The sequence below is a fragment of the Anopheles moucheti genome, chromosome 2 (assembly GCF_943734755.1).
Source record: "Anopheles moucheti chromosome 2, idAnoMoucSN_F20_07, whole genome shotgun sequence".
NCBI lineage: Eukaryota > Metazoa > Arthropoda > Insecta > Diptera > Culicidae > Anopheles > Anopheles moucheti.
In genome coordinates, this window is record NC_069140.1 from 41,790,409 (window position 1) to 41,810,785 (window position 20,377).

The window sequence follows — 20,377 nt, forward strand, 5'->3', positions numbered from 1 at the left end:
TAAAAAGATTCTCGTTTGCGTACTGCCGTCGTGCAGATTGATTTTCTCCTTTTCCCCGCCCAAAGTTAGCGAAAACTAACATTATTCCGTTGCAATGAGTGACATAGAATGTGTAAACGGTGCGCGATTGAACGGCAATTCAGCCGATGTAGTGAAAACACCATTTTTGATCGGAGTTGCTGGTGGAACGGCGAGCGGAAAGGTGAGTGCCTAGCGCGTACCAAGGGGTTTACCCAAAAGATTGCTGCGCAGTCTGCAGTGCAAATCAAAATATGGCCCCGGCCTTGAAATCGGTGCCAAATATAGACGGTCGTCATCTGCATGCCCCATCAATTGCTAAAACCTGCAGTCACCACCAACACACAACATTTCTCCTCCCTTTTTGTTCCGTAGTCTACCGTATGCAAACGAATCATGGAGCAACTAGGCCAAGCTGATATGGACCATACGCAGCGACAAGTGAGCAAACACAGCGTCCAACTTATTTACGTAATCATCGTTCGCTCACGCTGCACAATATGCAATTGTTTTCATTTCCATTTGATGCACAGGTCGTCACTATAAGCCAAGACAGTTTCTATCGCGAGTTGTCCGAGTCGGAAAAGGCGCGGGCCGAACGCGGTCTGTTTAACTTCGACCATCCGAGCGCCTTCAACGAGGAATTGATGCTTCAAACGTTGCAGGAAATTCTTCAAGGGAAAAAAGTGGAGATTAACGAATATGATTATCGAAGAAACGCAGTTTGCCCGGAAAAGCGAATTGTTATATATCCGGCGGATGTGGTGTTGTTTGAGGGCATATTAGTGTTCTATTTCCCCGCCATCCGTGATCTTTTTCACATGAAGTTGTTTGTCGATACCGATTCGGACACAAGACTAGCACGACGAGGTAATGATTTCATAAGTTTGTCATATGATGTTCGTCATATTCAACAACATTCAACTTGTATGTTCCAGTTCCACGGGACATTAACGAACGAGGACGAGACTTGGACCAAGTACTCAATGCTTACATGAATTTCGTCAAACCTGCTTTTGAAGAATTTTGCTCTCCGGTATGATACTGATCAATTTCATTCGAAGTACTGTATCTCACGAACGACCCATTCATTTCAGACGAAGAAGTTTGCGGATGTTGTAATTCCAAGAGGAGCTGATAATACAGGTAAATTACAGCTTTGAGTAAAAGATTTCCAATTTATAATTTGTGCTTTATTCTGTATAATCCAATACTGTTCGGTTGTGGAATTTTCTATCACAGAATTTTTCCTAGTTTGTTTACGCTTTCTTAAGCAGTAAAATCTTATATTTGATCTTTGATTTGTATAGTCATTTCTGGTCTGACTAAAACTGTACCAATTAATTACAATCGTTTTTGTACCTCCCATTTGCCTCTTAATTTCTTTTATAATTGCCTTATTGCACTTCTACCTTCACTGAAAATTGTGCGCAGTATATCATCAGTATGGAACGGGTTTTATTCTCTATCCTTTATTGTGGCTTGATTTAATACTTCTTCGATACTTTCCGACAATACCTATCACTATAAATTTATGTATGGTGTATGTGTGTGTGCGTTTGTTTTGTGTCTTTATTGTGTTTGTGTCAAAACAATTTCATTTTATTTTTCTGGGTCATGCATATAACAAAATCACGTATTTGTAGTTTCGATTCTGAAACTGGACTTTATCCAACGTGTTTATCCTTTTGTTGAGAAATAATGGCATTTCGCGCCGAATTTAACCTAACGGAGCAACAAGCAGCGAAATAGTTTCTACTGGATGTGTCTCTGATTTTTCTTGCTCATCTTTTTCTAACATTTTACAGTTGCGATCGATCTGATAGTACATCACATTAATGAGATCTTGCATCCCAGTGGCGGATTCAACCAGAATGGACATTAAATCGTGTGGGGTCAGTTAGGTCATGTTGGTTCTCGGCAAAAAATAGTCCTGCATCGATCATATACTACAGTACAGGACCAATCTGTGTTACTGGTATCACATGTAAACGCTGCCTGAGGATACAAACCAATGATCGTACCAAAGCACATCATCGCGAAAACGCAACCAGTGCGGCTCACACTTCTAACTGTCAAATGTTGTTTCGTCCGGACTTGCCACCGGAACTTAGTAATTAGAGCGTAAAAACATAGGCGTAACGGCAAAAAAACCTCAGCAAAACGCATGCCAAATCAATGTTCCAAGCTAACATACTGCATGACAGCTATTTTTTTATACAGTTTTTCACTGGGAGTTTAATAACTAGTATTTTTGCAGTAATTGGGCATTTAAATTCTTTACTGACATACATCCCGTAACTTTAATGGTAAAACGCTATTTAGACTGATAAATTCAAACAAATAAGCTTCTTGTGAAAGTTTATAACGTCCAGATAAAGTATTTGTTGTGGATATTTTGCAACCGATCCCGTTCATAAAGTCTTGCAACAAAAACTTTCTCTTTACTCAAATGCGTTGACATTTTTGTAACCGGAAGCTTTTGTAACAGCAGTTTCCACCAGTTCTACTAATGAACTGTTTAATAATACATCTTATCGTACCCCAGCACTTGTTAAAACAATAGCCTTTACAAGGCCTTCAGCCTATTGTGCCACATATTCGAAAATTTTATGCATTTATGCAACAACATAGATATCCTGTTCAATCGCATCAAACTATTGCAACCGCATTTTTCCCAACATTCCTCAATGCAGTTCTATAGTTAATTTGCAAGCGACCCAATTCAAAACACATTCCTCCTGCATCATCTGTCTGTTCGTGCCACTGCCAGGTTTAGATATCTATTTCCACGACCATCATTCAGCTAAACCAACTTTTCGTTTAACCATAAATCAGTGAATTGCTGCAGCGCAAGATTACACATACAAATGATAGTTTAAATACCAAAAACACAACTTTAGCCGTCTGCATTCCTCACTCAGACAAGGCTAATTGTTAAAAACACTCTTACTCTGATTTAAGATCTACGATCGCATCATCTGATTAGATGAACATGCGAAAAGCATACGTGTTTAGCATTAAAAAAAAGAAAACAGTACATCAGGAAAACGCAAAACAAATACGATACTACATAATCGAAACGAATGGTGATCATACAATCGATAAGACCAATACCCTAATAATCTGATAAGGCATGTTTTGTGTATGGCACAATAAAGAGGACATTTTTCGACAACGCATACATCGGTACGACTTATTTCATTTTGTTTTTGTATTTTATCATACTTTCCCTCATTTCGTATTTTTTGTGGGTGCATGCTCTTTTTTTATTTACGTACAATTTATTTCACCGTTGGATTTTCGACGACTCCACTACACTTACACACGTTGGTTGGTAAAGTCTTCTAATGCTGCAATTCTCGTCCTTGTATTAATTGTGTCTTTTTTTTGGTCGTACTTCAGTCCTCCTGGTGTAATTTGGTTAAACAGATACTGTTTTTGATCCTCTTTGTTGATAGTTTAGGTAATGCAATTGTCGCGTATAATCTCACTAAAATAATGTTCTGTTTATTCTCTTATTTCCAGTCGCAATTGATCTGATCGTTCAGCACATCCGCGAGTTTCTGAACAATCGCACCCGTAGCGATCACAGTCCGCATCTGGCCGCGTGCGGTACCAGTGCGATGAATCTGGCTAATGGTAGAGGTAAGACATCATTTAACGATTCCGATCCGCACTATCGGCCACACTGAGCACAGTGAGCAGGACAGCCGACCGTTGACCGTTCGAAGTTCACTCTTCTTGCTATCTTTCGCAAGTTCTTGTGTTTTTAGAATAATCATACCTGCCTGTGTCCTCCTTACACTGAAATGACATTTATACAAGTTGTAGTAGCTCCCACATCAAAAGACCCACCACAAAACTGATATTTCGTTTTTTCACCAAAAAATTGCATAGCTGATAAGCAAACGTAACAGCCAGCCGATTTAGATTTGGAATCTAATGCCAGCTGGCGATGAAACATCGATTACGTTAATAACACAATAGCAGCGATCAACTAAACACGTTCTGTCCACACACACACAGCCGCGTGCGAGCGCGCAGTGTTACTTATCGTAAATCATTTCTATTTAGTGTGAATTACTTCAGATTATTTCAGTTATCACTCATCTTTGAATCGTGCGTTGATACGTACATTCCGATTGATGAAACATAATTGCGTTTTGCAACATTTAACATTATACCACATGGAACTGATACATTTATTAACCACAGATTAAGTTATCATTACTAAACAATTTCTCTGAAACAGATTCATGCAATATACAAATTCGGTTGTTAGTAGAGATATTTAAATTGTTGCTAATGACACGATAGTTAGTTTACATAGCAGTTTACCAAATCATGACCGAGAAATACAGGCAATATTGCAAAGCAATATGTAGAGTAGATCATTAAGTTGTTTTGACGCGAGGGTTTTTCTAAGCGCTTGTTGATAATTTATCTTTTGTAGAATCGATAACACACTGCTTCCAACATTGGCATTTCAATTTGTAAAATTAGTCCTTGTAGCCACACAAAAGGAAATATCTTTATCCACTCGGATAGTGCTTACAGAACAGCAATTACACGCCCATAAGCTAGAAAAGTATAGAGCATCACCACTGTGCGGTACATAATACAACACGTGAGAAAGACTAATGCCATCTAGAGCAGTGGTAGAAAATTTCAGTGGAAGAAGCATGTAAAACATATACATTTTATATGCGTCTGTGTATTCGCTACACGAAGGGTAATTGCAGTAATTACCTGTTTTTCATTTTAAGATAATACGGTTTACATCATTGTTTGCATTTTAATAGACGCTGTGGCACTAATATTATTTCGTCTGCTTGATTTTTTGTCGCATATTATGTTTTTTTTTTATATAAATCAAATGTTGTTATGTTTATTTTATCTTATTTATAATCAGTCTTTTTTCTTTCATTAATCTTATGTAATCTTTACCACTATTAACTCTGTTTCGTTTCCTCTCTTTATACCGTATCTGATATTTTCTAGTCCGTTACTTCGTGTTCCACTAGAACGCATACATAGTATATAGATGAAACAGGAAGCTAAAACCCCAAAATTTACAATGAAAACCAATTTCTACGGGTTATAGAACCTTAACAATGCTACAAATATAGCCCAGAAAACTCGAAACAAAACTTTTCTACGGACACCCAACATCATCAATAGTACGGTTTTTAAACAATCAAATAATTCAGAAACAATACTTTCCATTTTGGAAATCAGCATGAAGACACAATAATAAAAAAAAAACATACACTCGATTATATTGAATAGCTCATTGAACATTTATAAGTTGATAGTAAAATCTCAACAAAGTTACAAACTAAATCCTAAATACTAACGGTTGGTAGGGATCAACAAACAAATGACTTGACTGCACCTTTTTTTGTTTGTGTTGAGAGATGGGTAAAATTTACACATATATTTATGTAGAAAGATAAATGTTTTGCTTATTCCTAATCTTGTTACCAAGCTGTGTATTGTGTAAGCACAGCTCAAGCTTCAAATTGGTACGGTCCGTTATACTGTTGTCCCACAGATGTCAACCATACCACTGTGAGAAGTGCCATTGTTATTAGTTTATAATTTATCCTTACATGTACTGCAACCATTGTACTGTTTTATCTGTTAGTTATTTGCTCAAACCAAATCAAAATTGTAATAAATATTCTGCTACTGGCTCGCTGTCTGTACTGTACGTGTCTTTGCACCTGACCAAAAGAATAATACATTCGTTGTGTACCCTGTGGAATTTTCGAACCCTTACTCGATTTAACTGCATACTTTTTTCATAACGATTTTCCACAACTTACGCTTACCACCACCAAGCTGTTGTACAGCGTATTTGATTTGTCCTATTGTTTTTTTTAACGCTTCACGGATGATAATTATTACAATTCTTTCACCTCTCTTGTACCTGTTGCTTTGTATTATCCGCAGCTCAAACTAGTATGCACTCGATATCCCCTTCCATGATCAATAGTCAGCTTTACGCGGTACTGTACGAGTACAGTTGAGCAGCACGTGAACGAATGCTTGTAAAGTATAGGGAAAGAATTTTTAAACGTCCAATAAATAGAGGAAAATCTGTGACAAAAACGTAGCAAATATCTTGAGAACTATTTAATATTTCACTTCAACAAATTGAAAACAAATTCTTGACAGTAGCCATTGAAGCCACCGGTGCATATAGCAAATAATTGTAAAACGAACCGATGGTACCCTTTCGGCCCTACAATAACTATTCAAGAGCAATATATCTTTTGTCGTTAGGATTAGATACGTTTGTGGTAAGGTATAGGCGAATGTCGGCACCAGGCGAATGTCGTTAACGCAGGTGTTTTGCTATTTACTAAGTTCGACATTCACTAAGCTCATAAGCTTGCACTTAGACTTTTCTTAGTAGTGAGCGATGCGAAATATTGAAGCAGTAGCAAAAAACCAATAGGAGAACAACATATGGTAACAAAACCTTAACCTAAACCTAAAGGAAACAATTTTGAAATCCCACTGTGTGATATCGTACAAAACGGATTATGATTTCGTGGATGTAAAAAACAAAACAAAACATATTTAACATTTTGTTTGACAAATGCACAGAGGCACACGGATCGTACGCTACCGATCGTCATGGTGCTTTGTATGCTAGAATCACGCATAATGGGCATAATGGACGAATGTACAACCGTAGACGTTTGCTAGCAGAGAGAAGAAAAACCAAACAAAAACTTTAAACTGTATGTACAATAGGGTAAAACACCACCAAATATTTGATTTATTTTATATCTTCTATTTGAAAATAAAGTTGTTCGAATCCATTATAAGTGATTTAGGGATAATAAAACTGTTTACTTTTCCGGTACAAGCGTGATGACAAGAAACGAAAGATTTCTTTTACATTTATGTAAAATTTGAAATTAAATTTTGTTTAGCTCATATTAAAAAATCAGCCGTTTTGATTTATTTCATTTCATATCGATCTTGTCGATATCGGTGTCGATCGATATCGAAATAAAATCAATTTTATATAGATGAGGATTTATGCTGCTTCGTTTAAAATATTAAGGGGGTAGTATACTTTGGCGCAATGAAATGCCTTGATGTTTGGGATATAAATATATTTTCGGAAAAAAGATAGCTTTAAGTAATTTATTATTTTATTACTATTTATTTATTTGAGTGACGATACTCATCAACTTGAAAAATATGGTTTCGAGATCAACGGGTTTGAAGTCCTCGATCTTAACGTTAAGCGAAACTGCTTCGCTTTTCAGTCTCTAACTTTGTAACGGAGTTTCTCGTGAACTTTATATAAAGTTTACGACTAAGCAAACACTCCGTGGAATTTTTTAAGCCAAAAATCAAGTTTTTTAATTAGCATACTGTAGGCGCTACACTTATTGTGTACGGTACTGTATTAGCTAATTGTGCATGCAGTACCGTGCCCACTGTCGGTGGATTTATTAGTTATAAATGTAATTTTTTAATACACTTTTTCTTCGATAAGTTTAAACACAATAGAAGGTATGTTTATTCTAAACACCCGTACGATATATTTAATATTTTTTTACCAACATATTGTTATGTCCATTACAAGCCTCTACTGTTATTTTTCACCTGTCCACACGAACACACTCACGCTGCGCCTACGCATACCTGCAGTTTATAGCAAACACACGGTGGCTACATTAGCAAAAGGGCCCATTTGTTTGGTTCCGTAGACCCGTGGCACTGTTTAGTGTTTTCGTGCGTGTTGTGCTGTGCGTAAAGGGTACTTCTTGAAGCTGTGCTTATACTAAACGTTCCCCTTCGAGCTAGTGCGTTGTTTGCGCACTACCATAATACAACCAATCGATCTTGAGCAGCACATTCAATCGTGCGTGAGAAGGCTCCATAGTAGCGGCGCGACTAGAATCTCACAGTGCGTAACGTGAGGAGAGCCTACAGTTGTGCCGCAGCGCTGCAGCCAACACACCAACACACTTCCAGTACGGCAAGGGCTGCAAGGGCGCCGTGTCGTCATGCTGCCGTGTTCCATTGTCTCGCCGTGCTGCGCCGTTGTCATGGTGTTCGGACGCCAAAGCGTGTCCCGTGTCGTGGTGTAGCCTGCTTGCCACAAACCGCGATGCGTACGCGAACGACGACGGTCAGTTGAGTTCGAAGTTTGGTCGCGTACGGACGGGTTTTGTAGCGTGCGTCCGGCGACCAGTACACTATTCGCGACCGCTGGGAGTGCGCGAACCGCATAGAAATATCGTTGTATCCCCATCGAGTTGGTGTCCCGCCGAAACAACAGCAGTGAAAAATTTATTTAATGTATTTTCTCTGTTCCACGTGTATGTGTTGTAGTTCATAATTGCTATCTGTGTGCAGCAATAATTTCAAAGTGTGAAGCAATTGTGCTTAGACCGGTTTTACGCCCCCTTCTTAACACACGTGAATGAATCGAGTGCTAGGCGATAGCAAAAAAAAATGCTTGCATAGATCAACACCGCAAGGGGGTTGATACGAGCAGCTCAACATCCATTCTCCCCCGTTGGCAGGGGTTCGTTTTGCGTGTGTGTGTGTGCGTCTATTTGTCTCGCGAAAGTGTGCGAAAGTGTGCAGCAAGTGTTGATCATTCTGTGTGGAAGAGATCGCTCGTTCTACGGCGTGTCATTTGATAGCGATTTTAAAATGTGTCACCCAAGCACCTGGAAGCAAGAATCCACCGGTAGTGCTTAGTGTTGTTGATGTTTGTCTGTTGGTACAACATTTTGCAACACGAGCTAAATTTTACTTTCCCTTCGCGAGCTGAAAAACCCCCGTCATCCGAATACACACCGATGAGAGTAGAAAGGAAGCACATGCGATCGTGCACCGTGAAGAAGAGAAAAACGACTCGAACCAGCATCATCATCATCATCATCAGTAGCAGCAGCAGCAGCAACAAACGCATCCCCAAACGCCACCCAACGCATCACTAATGCATTAAGCCAAAGCGTCATCAAACGGTAGTGAGGCGAAGGTTTTTGGTGTTTTCGCTATCCCGTGTTTGTGTCGGTGGAAAATTGAATGTTATTTTGCGAATAGTGCGTGAGTGTGAGTGGATGTGAAGGAAGAAAATATTGATAGAAAAGCGAACGCGCGAGTTGGGCGCGACGGCCGTTCAGATAGCCGGCGAGAGCGCGTGAAAGTGCATCGCGCTGGAGGGGGGGACCGAACCAAAAGGAAAGAAATAGGCGCAAGCTACGAACCCCAAGATGAGGATCCGCAGCCTGATGCTTGCACCGGTCACCACCCTCGGGGTGTTTATCATTGGTAAGTGTTTGGGGATTTTGTGTGCAAATGTGTTTAAATGTTGTCGTTTGAACTGCACAAACAGCTTAACCATCTCGCCACAACCAGTTTCAATTCTACGTTCAATAAATCCAGCGTAAATTCCCCTAACGAGTGCGCCGCGAAAAGACAAACACTTTTGGGTATGGAGTTTGAAGTCTCGGCAAAATGCAAGCAATTCATAGAGAGGGTAGTCTAAGCCGCGCGTGTACTAGACACCAAGCCCCAGGTATGAGTCACGAGCTGGAATTTTAACACCGTCAGCGCCGTTACAACCACAAACATCCGCTGTAGGGGTGGGTTTAATATCATGTGGTAACCACCACAACCAGCGACAACGGCGTTCATCGTAAGATCTTTTTTTTTTTGTGTATCTGCCTCCCCTTTTTCATGGCGTCACGTTTCGTTGGGGTTTTGAATTTTAAATGTAATCTTTTAATTATAAGCACATCATCTGATTGAACGTGCTGAAGATCGCTCTGGGGTGTTATTTATTTACATTTGTTTTAAGTGTTGTCGAGCTTCCCTATATATAAATGAAGAAAATGATTCCAAATAATATTAGCTTCCTTCAAACGGATCGCTTTACGTTAAGATTCAAAGCAGCAAAGTTTATCGCGTCGCATCCCGTGTCGTTTTGAGGAGACAAATCAGCCAGGTGCCCTGAACGAGCATGATCGTTTGTACCCATACACACATGCAGGCTACCTGTTCACACACAGCATAAAAGATCGTTTGTGAGGATGCCAACAAACGCACCCAAATTCCATCGGTTTCCCACTGACCCGAGCCGCACGAGAAGGCAACATAAGAACGTACGGCGAAACTCCTTAAGAAAGTCCCAGGCCACAACCTGCCTCGATGTTGGTGTGTGTCTCTGGCTGTGTGGTTTAACGCACACAGTCTGCTAAGTAATGTAAGGTTGTTTTATGTTTCCTTCTGGTTCTCTTGCTTCCCTACGCGCGACGATCTGCCGTGTGTTTCGTGATGATGATTGTTAAAAACACAGCGGGTATCAGCGAAAACCAGAAATCATCAGCATGTGTACAAGAACCTCAACGCAAAAGAAGGGAAGCGAACGTAGCGCTCTACCACCAGTGCGAACGGCATCGAAGTCGCCGTTCCTTCGGGGCACAAAGCAGTGGTATAAAGAGAACGAACGGACTGATCATCACACACACACGCACACAAATGCCAACCAGAATGATGGAAAGATCACGAAAGGAAAGGGGCAAAAGCAACCGTACCGTAAAAGCAGCACATCTTACGAGGGTTCGTCGTTTTCGTACCATTGAAATCTATCGTTGGCGGTGTTACCTTTCACTGACCCTGCGAGCGGAGTTGCGTTCTTGATCGTTGTTTTTGAACAATTTTACGAGAAATCCGCACAGTCCCTGCCCTTGCGTGTGTACCTAATTGGTAGGTTTTTGGGGGAAGATCGCGTTTTTAATGGGAACCAGCCATGGCTAGAAGATCGTTCCCCCAGTTAAGCGTGCGTAAGCAAATGGAATTTTACCCCGGTGGCATAGCTGTGCAATGAAACAATGAAGTTACTTCAGGTCGAACCGAAGATAGAATCATAAAATTCTAATTAGAAGCAACGACATCTTATTTTCCTTTTTAGCAGGTAATGAACAAACAAATGGATGAAATCATGTTGGGTAGCAGCTAAACATTTTCACCCCACCTAGTTAGTAGAGGGAATTTGTGAGAACGCTTCTGCCAGTGAGAAATCTGGTAAAAAGTGTCATGGGAACAAATAAATTTCCCAACATAAAAAACCAAATAGAACGATCATTAGATTGAACGATCAACACAACCCGGTGTCAAGTATTGATAAATTATCTTAAGCTGTTTTACAAGTATCTTAACTCAGTGTATACAACAATTTTGTGCTCTAACAGGCATCACATAATCATTTCCATTGTTGTGCTTGCCTCGTTTTATCCTACCCTTGATGGAGAAAAGTCTTGACCTTGAAAAAAATGAGATTAGAAGCTAAACAAGGCGAAAGGAAACAAACTCAAGCCGCTAAGAACATCGTACCCGTGATGAGACTCACGTTACACGGAACACGTCACTGAGGTTGGTCATTCTACGAATCGATAAATTACCGACAACAGTTCCGTCAGCCGGCCGGTCGATAATCGTACCGGCGAACGAATGCTGCATAAGGCAAACCGATGCCATTTAGTGTAATGCAATTAGCACAATGCATACGATGCCCTGTTGCTTTTTATGCGATGCAATTCAATGGAACTTTTGTGGAATTTATTAAAGAGAAACTCGTTTTTTTCTCAACAACACAAAAAACATTTCGCATTATTCATAGGTGAGGTAAATGGTTCCTCTTGCTTTTAACTGGAAACCTTTCCATTCCATTCGTCATAGAGATTAATGATCGTGAGCTAAAAATAAAGTTCCTTCCTATAGATGCCTGTTTGCCCTATGCCATCGAATTCTATCGAGCTTCTTGAAAGGCAGTCTCATGCTGCGTTGCGGGTGCGACAAACTTTCGCAACATGGCGTAATCTCGCACGTATGTGCTTTCTTTCACACCTCATCGTAACCGACAATATGCGTCAGTTCGTCATTCAAAAGGTGAATTCTTTCCCCGGGAAAGACGCCAAACAGCGCGCACCAAACACGCAAGACCTTCCCGGTCACTGTTCGACGAAGAAATGAGGCCACCGCCAAATCATCGACGGAAGAACCTATCGGACGACGACCAGAGGATGGGAGTTCGAAGGGAGGAGGGTTCGCTTCGCCCAAAACCGGATGGTTTGAAAATGTGTACGACGTTCCTTTTCTTCGGCCTGTGCCGGTGACCGCAATGACGCGACGATTCCAATGGCGGCAAAACGGCCAGCATCTTGATCTGGGGCAAGTTTTCAGGCTCTACGGTGCGCTACAATGCTGTCGTTGTGTAGTACAATCACGTGGAAGTGGACGAAGGGTTCAGAATAGGGCCGAAAAATCTTCGTCTCTTCCATAACTTGTTTCCGCCGCTGCGGTGATACGGTGAGGGTTTTTAAGCGTTTCGAATTTCACGACAGGGGAAGAGAGAACCGTGCACCAGCCGGAAAACGGGCGGTCACAGTGGAGAATTGTTGGAGGAAGTGAAGGTATTTTAACGCAAAGAAAATCGATCAAAGATCGTCTGCTTTGAGGCGACCTGTTTCCCTTACGTTTTCGATTTGAAGATCGATCGGACAGTGGATCGGAGATAGTGAAGAGGTCACGTAAAAGGAAAGCAACATAAACATGTGCGGTTTACAATGTTCCACAGGAAATTGTGGGCTTTAGAATACCACAATTGCCTAAAAAGTTGGTTGGTGCTTGGCAAGAGTTTACTTTACCTGCGGGCAAGTTCGAGTTCCTAATACAGCCAGTTATCGAAATATATTTTTAAGGTATTATGAATAAACAGGTTATTCCTTAATGTAGCCATTTGTAAATACAGCAATATGGAAGCCATCGCCAACACACACATACACCAATGATCCCATTCGCCATTACCATTTCACACACTAGTTTTGGCCCAAAGCGACCCGTGAGTGGGACACCATTGTTTTACAATCTTGTAACCCCACGCGATCTACACCGCACAGGGCGGCGTGTAGTAAACAGCAGTAAGCTACCGAAACCACCCGCTAAGTAAGCCATTTTTGCACACACAGCTTCACACCTTTTGCCAGTGTTCTTCCAATATGTGCCGTTTATTTGCATGTCGAATCGGGTTAATCGTCATATCGACCTCGAACTCATCGCACGCGGGACTTGGTTTGGTGCGAGATGGAAAAATGGCACATATTGGAGAACGCCCAACAGTTGCCAGCACAACAATAATGCCCGTTGGTTCATCAGTGGCAGTGGTTTTGGTAAGCGACATATGTTTCTTTTCTTACTTGAAAAGGTTTGTTTGCGTTACCATGAAACGTAACTGAACATATTGTCTCCTTCCAAGCTGTTCAGCAGCTAGCAACCATTCAAACAAACGGACCATTTGGTAGCTGGACTTTAATTGAAGCGAATTTTCACTACTGGCATTGTATTTATTTTGTGTACTATCAAACTCATAGGGGAGGGGGTGTTGTTGATTGGGGTTTGAAAATTATTTGTTTATGTTGCATGTAAAGTCCCTGAAGCGTCACCATGGGAACGTCACGCGGAAAGGCACGAGCAATTTTATGCACGTTTGCTACCGGGGAAAATCGAGTAGCCAAAACAAATTTGTCTTGTTGTATAAACATGTTTCGGTGAATAATAACAATAAACTTTAAATCGAGTCGCTTAATTCATCAACCCAACAGACATGTTGCAAAAAAGGCTTCACAAAATTGTTTTAATTTGAGCTGTTTTTATATAACATGTAGTAAATACAATTCAATTAATTGTCATTTGTGATATAAACAATTTAATCTAAAACAATAACACGCCATCAATGAGCAAATTTAAATGAGAACTGACAAAAAACGATAACTTTCGGTGAACTGTTGGATGCAAACCTATATAAAATTAATAAACCAATCAATCACTAATCAAGATTAATTTCGCATCCTTCAATTGACTTCAATTTAACTACTAGGACTTTTAAAAATAGGTTGCTTAGGGGATGTACATAACAATAAGGAATTTATGTAAACATTATGGTGTTCTCATTATTCCTGTATGATGGCTAGGTTGATTTTGATATAATCAATGTCATATTCATATGTACACTATGGTCAAATATGCAGGTGCATTAAACCTGTGTAATACATGTTGCTTTTAACTAACGATGCCATTCTGCATTGCAACACATTGCCCAACCTGCACCTGCACCCAAAGCCAAACCCAGATTTTTGAAACGGTTGAAAACTTCTTTCCCCATCTCATCAGGTGGTTCGCTTGAATGAGTCTTTTCGATAACGCTTTCCACAACACTGTTCCACCGTATGAAAAAGTTGAACGGGAAGTGCACAAATTGCTACGCACCAGTGGCATCGAACCGAACCCAACACCATTGTCACCTATAGCTTCGCTGCCAAGCTGTACTTTTCAGCCTACACTCCGATCAGGTCGATGCCGGTGATACCCAGTTACTACTTTAAGTGGATAATGTTGTTCGGAACAGAGGTTTCCATTCAGATAGCAGTTTTTTTCTGTTTTCACACCCACTTTCAACTCACCAGCGTAGCTTCTGTTCGGTGGTAAGAATATGGTCACTTTAAGTACGTTTGTACTATCGATTATATCGCACTTCGACCTATCGACTGCATTACCTTGAACGAATGTGTTTGAAGTTCACGCAACATTGCAAGTAGGTTTGTGTGATTTTCATGTAAGCTGATGTACTGGCTGAATGGGAAAGATTGTATCAACGTCAAACTACTTCAAGCTGATGGAGTTAAGTACATCAAATGCGGTTATCGTTGAGTAGGCTGCTACATTACGTTACACTGCAGCACCTTTTCCTGTTCCATCTAGTTGTCCAACTGTCGCCTTAGTCACGTGACCATTTGCATAATGACCCCAAAACTGTCCCTACTTGCGCCCATTGGCGACCTTTTCCATAGAACCCATGCTAATTGCCTCATCTTTCACCTTACACATGGAAAATATGAAAGACTCAAATTAGGAATCCATTTCTTTCCACAACGTAAAACTATGGGGCAACGTCCAGAAAAGGGGCCTGCCACAAACGCGACTTTTATCTCGCACGTCCCTTGCGACGTAACGAAACGTAAGTAAATGTACCGCAGCACCGCTGCAGTATTTTGGATCGAATTTCGTTCACCAACAATGCCACAACAGTACGCTAATGGTGTGGTGTAGGTGAGAATGGTCACCCTGTTTTCTGGTCCCGGGTATGCTGCGGCTAATGGCAGCTTTTTTTTTTGTTTTCTTTCTTACGTTGGGTTGTAATACTCACGGTGAAACCCCACGCGGGTATGGCCGCATGCAGGTGTGATTTTTTTCGATAAGGCAACCACCACAGCGTCCACGTGGCGTAACAATGAGCAAATTGGTAGCAAACCGTTTCACTAATGTTTAACGATCATACGCTTAAGTGAAGTAGCTAAAGTGAGTTTTAATTACAGTATACCCCAAATTGTGGTCTTGGACGTTAAATTATCGTCTATTAAGATATCAAAAGATTGTTCTGGAAATATTTCTAAAGATTAATGGTATTGCCTGCTATTTTTTATTATGTTTTAAAGAACGGTTAAGCCGTTTTATTTAGAGTCGGGTTAATGTAATTTATATTCACTATTCTTAAAGAATCATCAAAACAAATGAATGTAATCGAATCTCCATTCTTGAACTAATGAATCTCGAAGATTTGTTGTCTGAAAATATTGTTGAAGCTCTGAAGATTCACAAATTGAGAGATACGGCCTGACCATTCTCAAAAAATTAGAATAAATCACAAACCTTTGTAAATTCATATACAAGACGAAAAACTCACGATATGAAAGAATCTTTTCCACGAACCATCAAAGATTCTTGATCTATGATGCTGCAGAGATTTATAATCCTTTTGAAATAGATAAGTTTTTTGGGAACCTTGTTTTAAGATTAATGAATTTTCATATGCTCATATATCTTCTAATACCTAACATTCTTTACAAATTTAAGAATTTTCCTTGTTCAAGAATTAACGTTGATTCTCAAGTTTGGATCTATAGAGTTCATCTAAAGTCTATTAGCTCTAGAGTCTCTTTTGAATCTCTTCAGATAGTAATTTCAGATTTAAATAACTCCTTACTGAAAATTGATGCGAATGACTGTTGTCGAACGATTCATAAAGTACACGCTTGTATTGCTATTGCCGTTGCCATTACTCTCTAGCACGACACAATAGTACATGGTAGCAAAATTCCACCCCAAAAAACCGATCTCTTCAAACCACCGCCTAGAAACGAGCCGCTGTAATCTGATCGATCGCCATTAATCTGTTCTGCCGACAGCTAGACTGACATACCATGACAACTAGCCAACGGGAAACTCTCCACCAACGCTGGCCGCGCCAAATGTGTAGGGGAGAACGTGGTGTAACTTTGCTGAAAAAAAAACATTGCCGCGGAAGCGTTCAACGAAAACCAAACCGTCAACTGTGATTGTTCAATTTTGTTCGCAAAGCCTTTTTTTTACTTGTGCCCCTTTTTTTTGGATCATTACATAACGGTTACGACCGAGCAGTTTGCTTGTGTGGCGATATATGATTTAATATGGCGGGTCGATCACGGCAATGGAGCCGAGTGGAAAACGCTCTCCATAATACACGTGATCGATCTGTTAGGGATCGCTACTGAGATTCGAATCGGTTTGTGATTTTCCCGCAGAGAGTGTGTTGCACGGTTGGAACACCGAGCGCACCGTTTGCTTACGCTGATGAATACTTATTAATCATATTTCTTAACTTTCACACCGACTCAATCTGTGCCGCAGTTCGGTTTTGATCCGTAGGTGACTAATAGCATGAGGTAATAGGAAATACACTGCATTTCTTGATGGTTTCCTTTTTTTCTTATTTTACTGTTTGCGTCATTTTTCAACATGATGTCCTTTTGCCTCTAGCTATGCCATTTCTTGAAATACTTTTAATTTTAATTATATTGTGTAATTATTTGTTTATAATTTAAAATTTATTTTTAATTAATTATTTAATTATATTTCAATTCTCTTTAGAGACAACTAATCTAATGGTTCAACTTTTCACTATTATATTGTCCCATTCCAACTGTACCTTTCAAAAAATTGCTTATTTTAAATTTGCATATTTACAAACATTAAAAACAAACTCACACATCAACAATAACAAATAAAAAAAAATGCATTTCAATACCGTATTGCACGAACCGTTATGTTCCTCTATCCTTCCCACATAAACAACACAACATACGTTCAACAAAGGCAAAACAAAACCATTTTCCCGCAAAGTGACTGGTTTTAACACCGAACCGAACACATCGTCGGACACTCAAAATGGGAAGTGATCATTTGTTTACAAAACTCCTCAAACAGCTTACTCGTACCGTACTGCAAGATGGATACCAAACTTACAAACACACGCTTCCTGCATCATTACACGCGAAACCTTAGCGGCGCTCATTACGGGCGACGCGCGGTGCAACCGTTTCCATTAGTGACTTTTAATGACTTCCTCTACGACGAACGAAGAAACATGATCAATCGATGAGCAAAAGCATAAGAAACGGAAGGCAACAATGTTGATGGGCAAGGAATTTGGCCCAGAAGAAGAATGTCTTCTTTCGCCACCGAAAGTCGTGTTCTAAATCCAATTCGTGCCCATTACTAGTGCGATGGAAAGCATTCAATTTGTTCAACAAGAAGTGGGAACTGTATTTCATCGTACCGCACCGTAAATGAAAGAATCAACCAACAAATCACGCTGTACCTATTGGTCGTGATTTGTGCGCACACTCATTAGCGTATGGTGCGCTGAAAATTCACGATCACGAGTATCTCACGATCGTCAAACCGATGGGGTGAAAGAAAGTCCCAACAATTGCCCTTTTGCGATGGGTTTATGATCGTGTGGTGCGTAGTAAAGCGAATGCTTGATCGAATCTGCAGTAAATGGGACCTAATCATAATCACCATCATTAGACTACCGACAATCGCATGGAGCGTAGCGTTGAGAATTATGGGATCGTGCGCTTGTTTGTCGGCATTCCGAAGAACGGATATATAGACCACATGATTCTACCTTCTTCTTAAACACGGAACCGATGGCAATTAGAGCCCCAGAACCTAGAACTACACAGTAACGAGCTTCCGCGAACATTGAACCGCGGGACATAACGAAAGACCTGAACAGGCCCACGTACACGAACCTCCATTCCGTCGTGATGTATTGTCCACGGTTATTTGCACGGTGGGAAATGGTGATGTAAACGTTACGCATCGCGGACGTTTTCTGTCAAGTGGTTTTTGTGCTGCGGGTGCCAAGTTTAGATTCACCCATTTTGTCTTTATTTTCATCTCGCCCACTCCCGCAACCGTGCAGCACGCAACGCAAACCGCGTACGCAGCTTTGCGCGACATTTGTTTTGGTTCACGGGGCACGTAATTATGCTGCAATGGGTTTAAAAATCCGCACGTTCATTCCATTCCGGTTGCCGGTTGTAAGTTACCGAATACTTTGCACGCGTTTAGCGTGTGCTATTCCGGGACGACAGTTGTTTTATGTTTTAAGGATAAAAATCGGAAATAATTATTTAAAAGTATTTAAAAAAATTAAAATGTTTGATCATCCAAAACCTTCATAGAAAAGCACCGAAATATATGAAACGTTTCGAAATTAAGGCCACATTCCTATGATCAAACAAAAAAAACAACATCTCAATCGCAGGAAACTTTTACTTAAAAATATTAATTGGACGCAATCAGTGGAGTAAAATCAACGTATACACTGCAAGCAATTACGCTGGCGGTGATTATCCCTTTCGAGATAAGCGACCGAGGACCACACTACTCCAGTGTCTCGCAATGATTTTTCGTTTATTGGCTGTACGTTTGCCATACCCCACCCCAATGAAAAACAGATTACAAGCTGTTTGCCGACCATCGAACACAGACAAAACGAACAAATTACCCAAACTCTCTTCACGTGTGTTATCAGTTGGCGTGGGTGGCGAAATATGAAGATACGAATCACTGCTTCTGTCAACCTTGCCAGTGATGATAAAAATACTGTCCAACACGTGGCCCAAATGGTTACAATGGAGTCTTATCAACCGTGCCACACTAATCTATTGAGCGTGCAATTGAGCGAGGCAACATTAGCAATCGGACATTGTGTGACGTCACTGTTTTAAAACTGCATCGCTTGCACATATCCACCTCAAGGACACAACCACCCAGAGAACTGTATATCTCTCTCTTGCTCTTTTTTCTTGTTGCAATTCAATCGCAAGATGTTTCGCGATAATAATATTTTCTAATCGTTGGCAAGGTCAGCCGGTGCACTGTAACCTCCGCCAAGCAAGCCGGCTATCGACACAATATTTTCACTCCTCATTTCACTTTCATTGTGCGGTGAAAAACCTTCACGTAACCGCTGCTTTCCATTACCATTTTCACCCACTCCTCCACGCATTCAGTGATACAAAATGTAGTGTCTGTGGTTTTTTGTTTTTGGTTTATTTTTTGGCGAAAAACAACTCCAACCACTCCAAAGAAGTAGATCAGTTTTCCGACGCTCTTCAACTTCACCGCTGCGTGTGGTGAGAGCAAGTTCGAGGTGGAAAAGCGAGGCCATTAACCTACCGGTTGGCGCCATAGGCAGATCGGCAAATTATCCTATTTTTACAAGAGCCAATTTCTCGCGCTTGTTTTCCTCTACCATTGCCTGTGCGATCGGGTGGCCAAAAATTAGCGAACGGATGGACGAAACAAAACGGCTCAAAATAAAGACACTTGAAAAGCTGTTTCGATGCGCTTTACACCTTTCACTCAATTAACTTCATCAGGCAGGCTATCGAGGTTATAATGCAAACGAGATAAACGGACCTTCTAAATTGATTATTTTGCTAGAATCACCAGACATTATTTTGTTTAAATTACAATTTTATTATTATTGCATACGTCTTTGTTGACATCAAAAACAAAACATTCGATTTGAACGAGAAGATCGTGTATCGTCATGACCTTCCGTATCATCTTTCACTCCTGACCATGGAAATTAATCGTTCGCTTTCTACCGGCCATATTTCACCGTTTAATGCCAAGCAGACTGGCGTGCAGTGAATGGTGCCGTTTTGTGTACCCTTGGGTGAGTTGGAAACGTGTTTGCAACCGACAAGAACTCCGACATGGTCAATGTCGTTCGATCGAGGAAGATTGGCACGCAGGCCGATTTTAACGAGTAGCAGTCGTAAAATGGTGTAACCCTGTTTTATGCGAGAAGCTTGTGTGCGCTCTTTAACGAAGCATAGCCAGTACATTGAGCTAGTGTACGGACTTTTGCTACAGTGTCACGTGTGCCTAGAAGATCACCGGAGGCACACATTAG

General features: G+C 40.6%; 2 protein-coding genes across 4 annotated transcripts in view; both read left to right on the top strand.

The window, feature by feature from the left end:
• On the top strand, positions 1-6,869 carry LOC128309854 (uridine-cytidine kinase). Of its 2 annotated transcripts, XM_053046336.1 has the most exons (7): positions 1-202; positions 394-459; positions 552-888; positions 957-1,054; positions 1,116-1,164; positions 3,547-3,666; positions 5,977-6,869. In XM_053046336.1, the coding sequence occupies exons 1-7, from the start codon at positions 95-97 to the stop codon at positions 6,051-6,053; spliced, it is 855 nt and encodes a 284-aa protein (XP_052902296.1). In that variant the 5' UTR covers positions 1-94; the 3' UTR covers positions 6,054-6,869. The 2 variants fall into 2 exon arrangements, with proteins under 2 accessions (XP_052902296.1, XP_052902297.1); XM_053046337.1 differs by lacking the exons at positions 3,547-3,666; positions 5,977-6,869 and adding an exon at positions 1,827-3,192.
• Positions 6,870-9,165: 2,296 nt separating this feature from the next.
• The window catches only part of LOC128297777 (protein crumbs), a 29,966-nt gene continuing 18,754 nt past the window's right edge, over positions 9,166-20,377 (top strand). Inside the window, exons 1-2 of one of the 2 annotated variants that reach the window (XM_053033471.1) lie at positions 9,166-9,336; positions 11,046-11,048. In XM_053033471.1, the coding sequence (XP_052889431.1) occupies positions 9,279-9,336; positions 11,046-11,048 (61 nt within the window). In that variant the 5' untranslated portion in view covers positions 9,166-9,278. The remainder of the gene's footprint in view (positions 9,337-11,045; positions 11,049-20,377) is intronic. The other variant, XM_053033472.1, reaches the window with a different exon arrangement.

What these genes read in the sequence shown, in the direction of transcription:
- LOC128309854 (XM_053046336.1), top strand. Translation starts at nt 95, where the DNA reads ATGAGTGACATAGAATGTGTAAACGGTGCGCGATTGAACGGCAATTCA. An exon ending in AAGAGGAGCTGATAATACAG is followed by an intron (nt 1,165 to 3,546) that starts GTAAATTACAGC and finishes TCTTATTTCCAG; the next exon opens with TCGCAATTGATCTGATCGTT. An exon ending in GAATCTGGCTAATGGTAGAG is followed by an intron (nt 3,667 to 5,976) that starts GTAAGACATCAT and finishes TATTATCCGCAG; the next exon opens with CTCAAACTAGTATGCACTCG.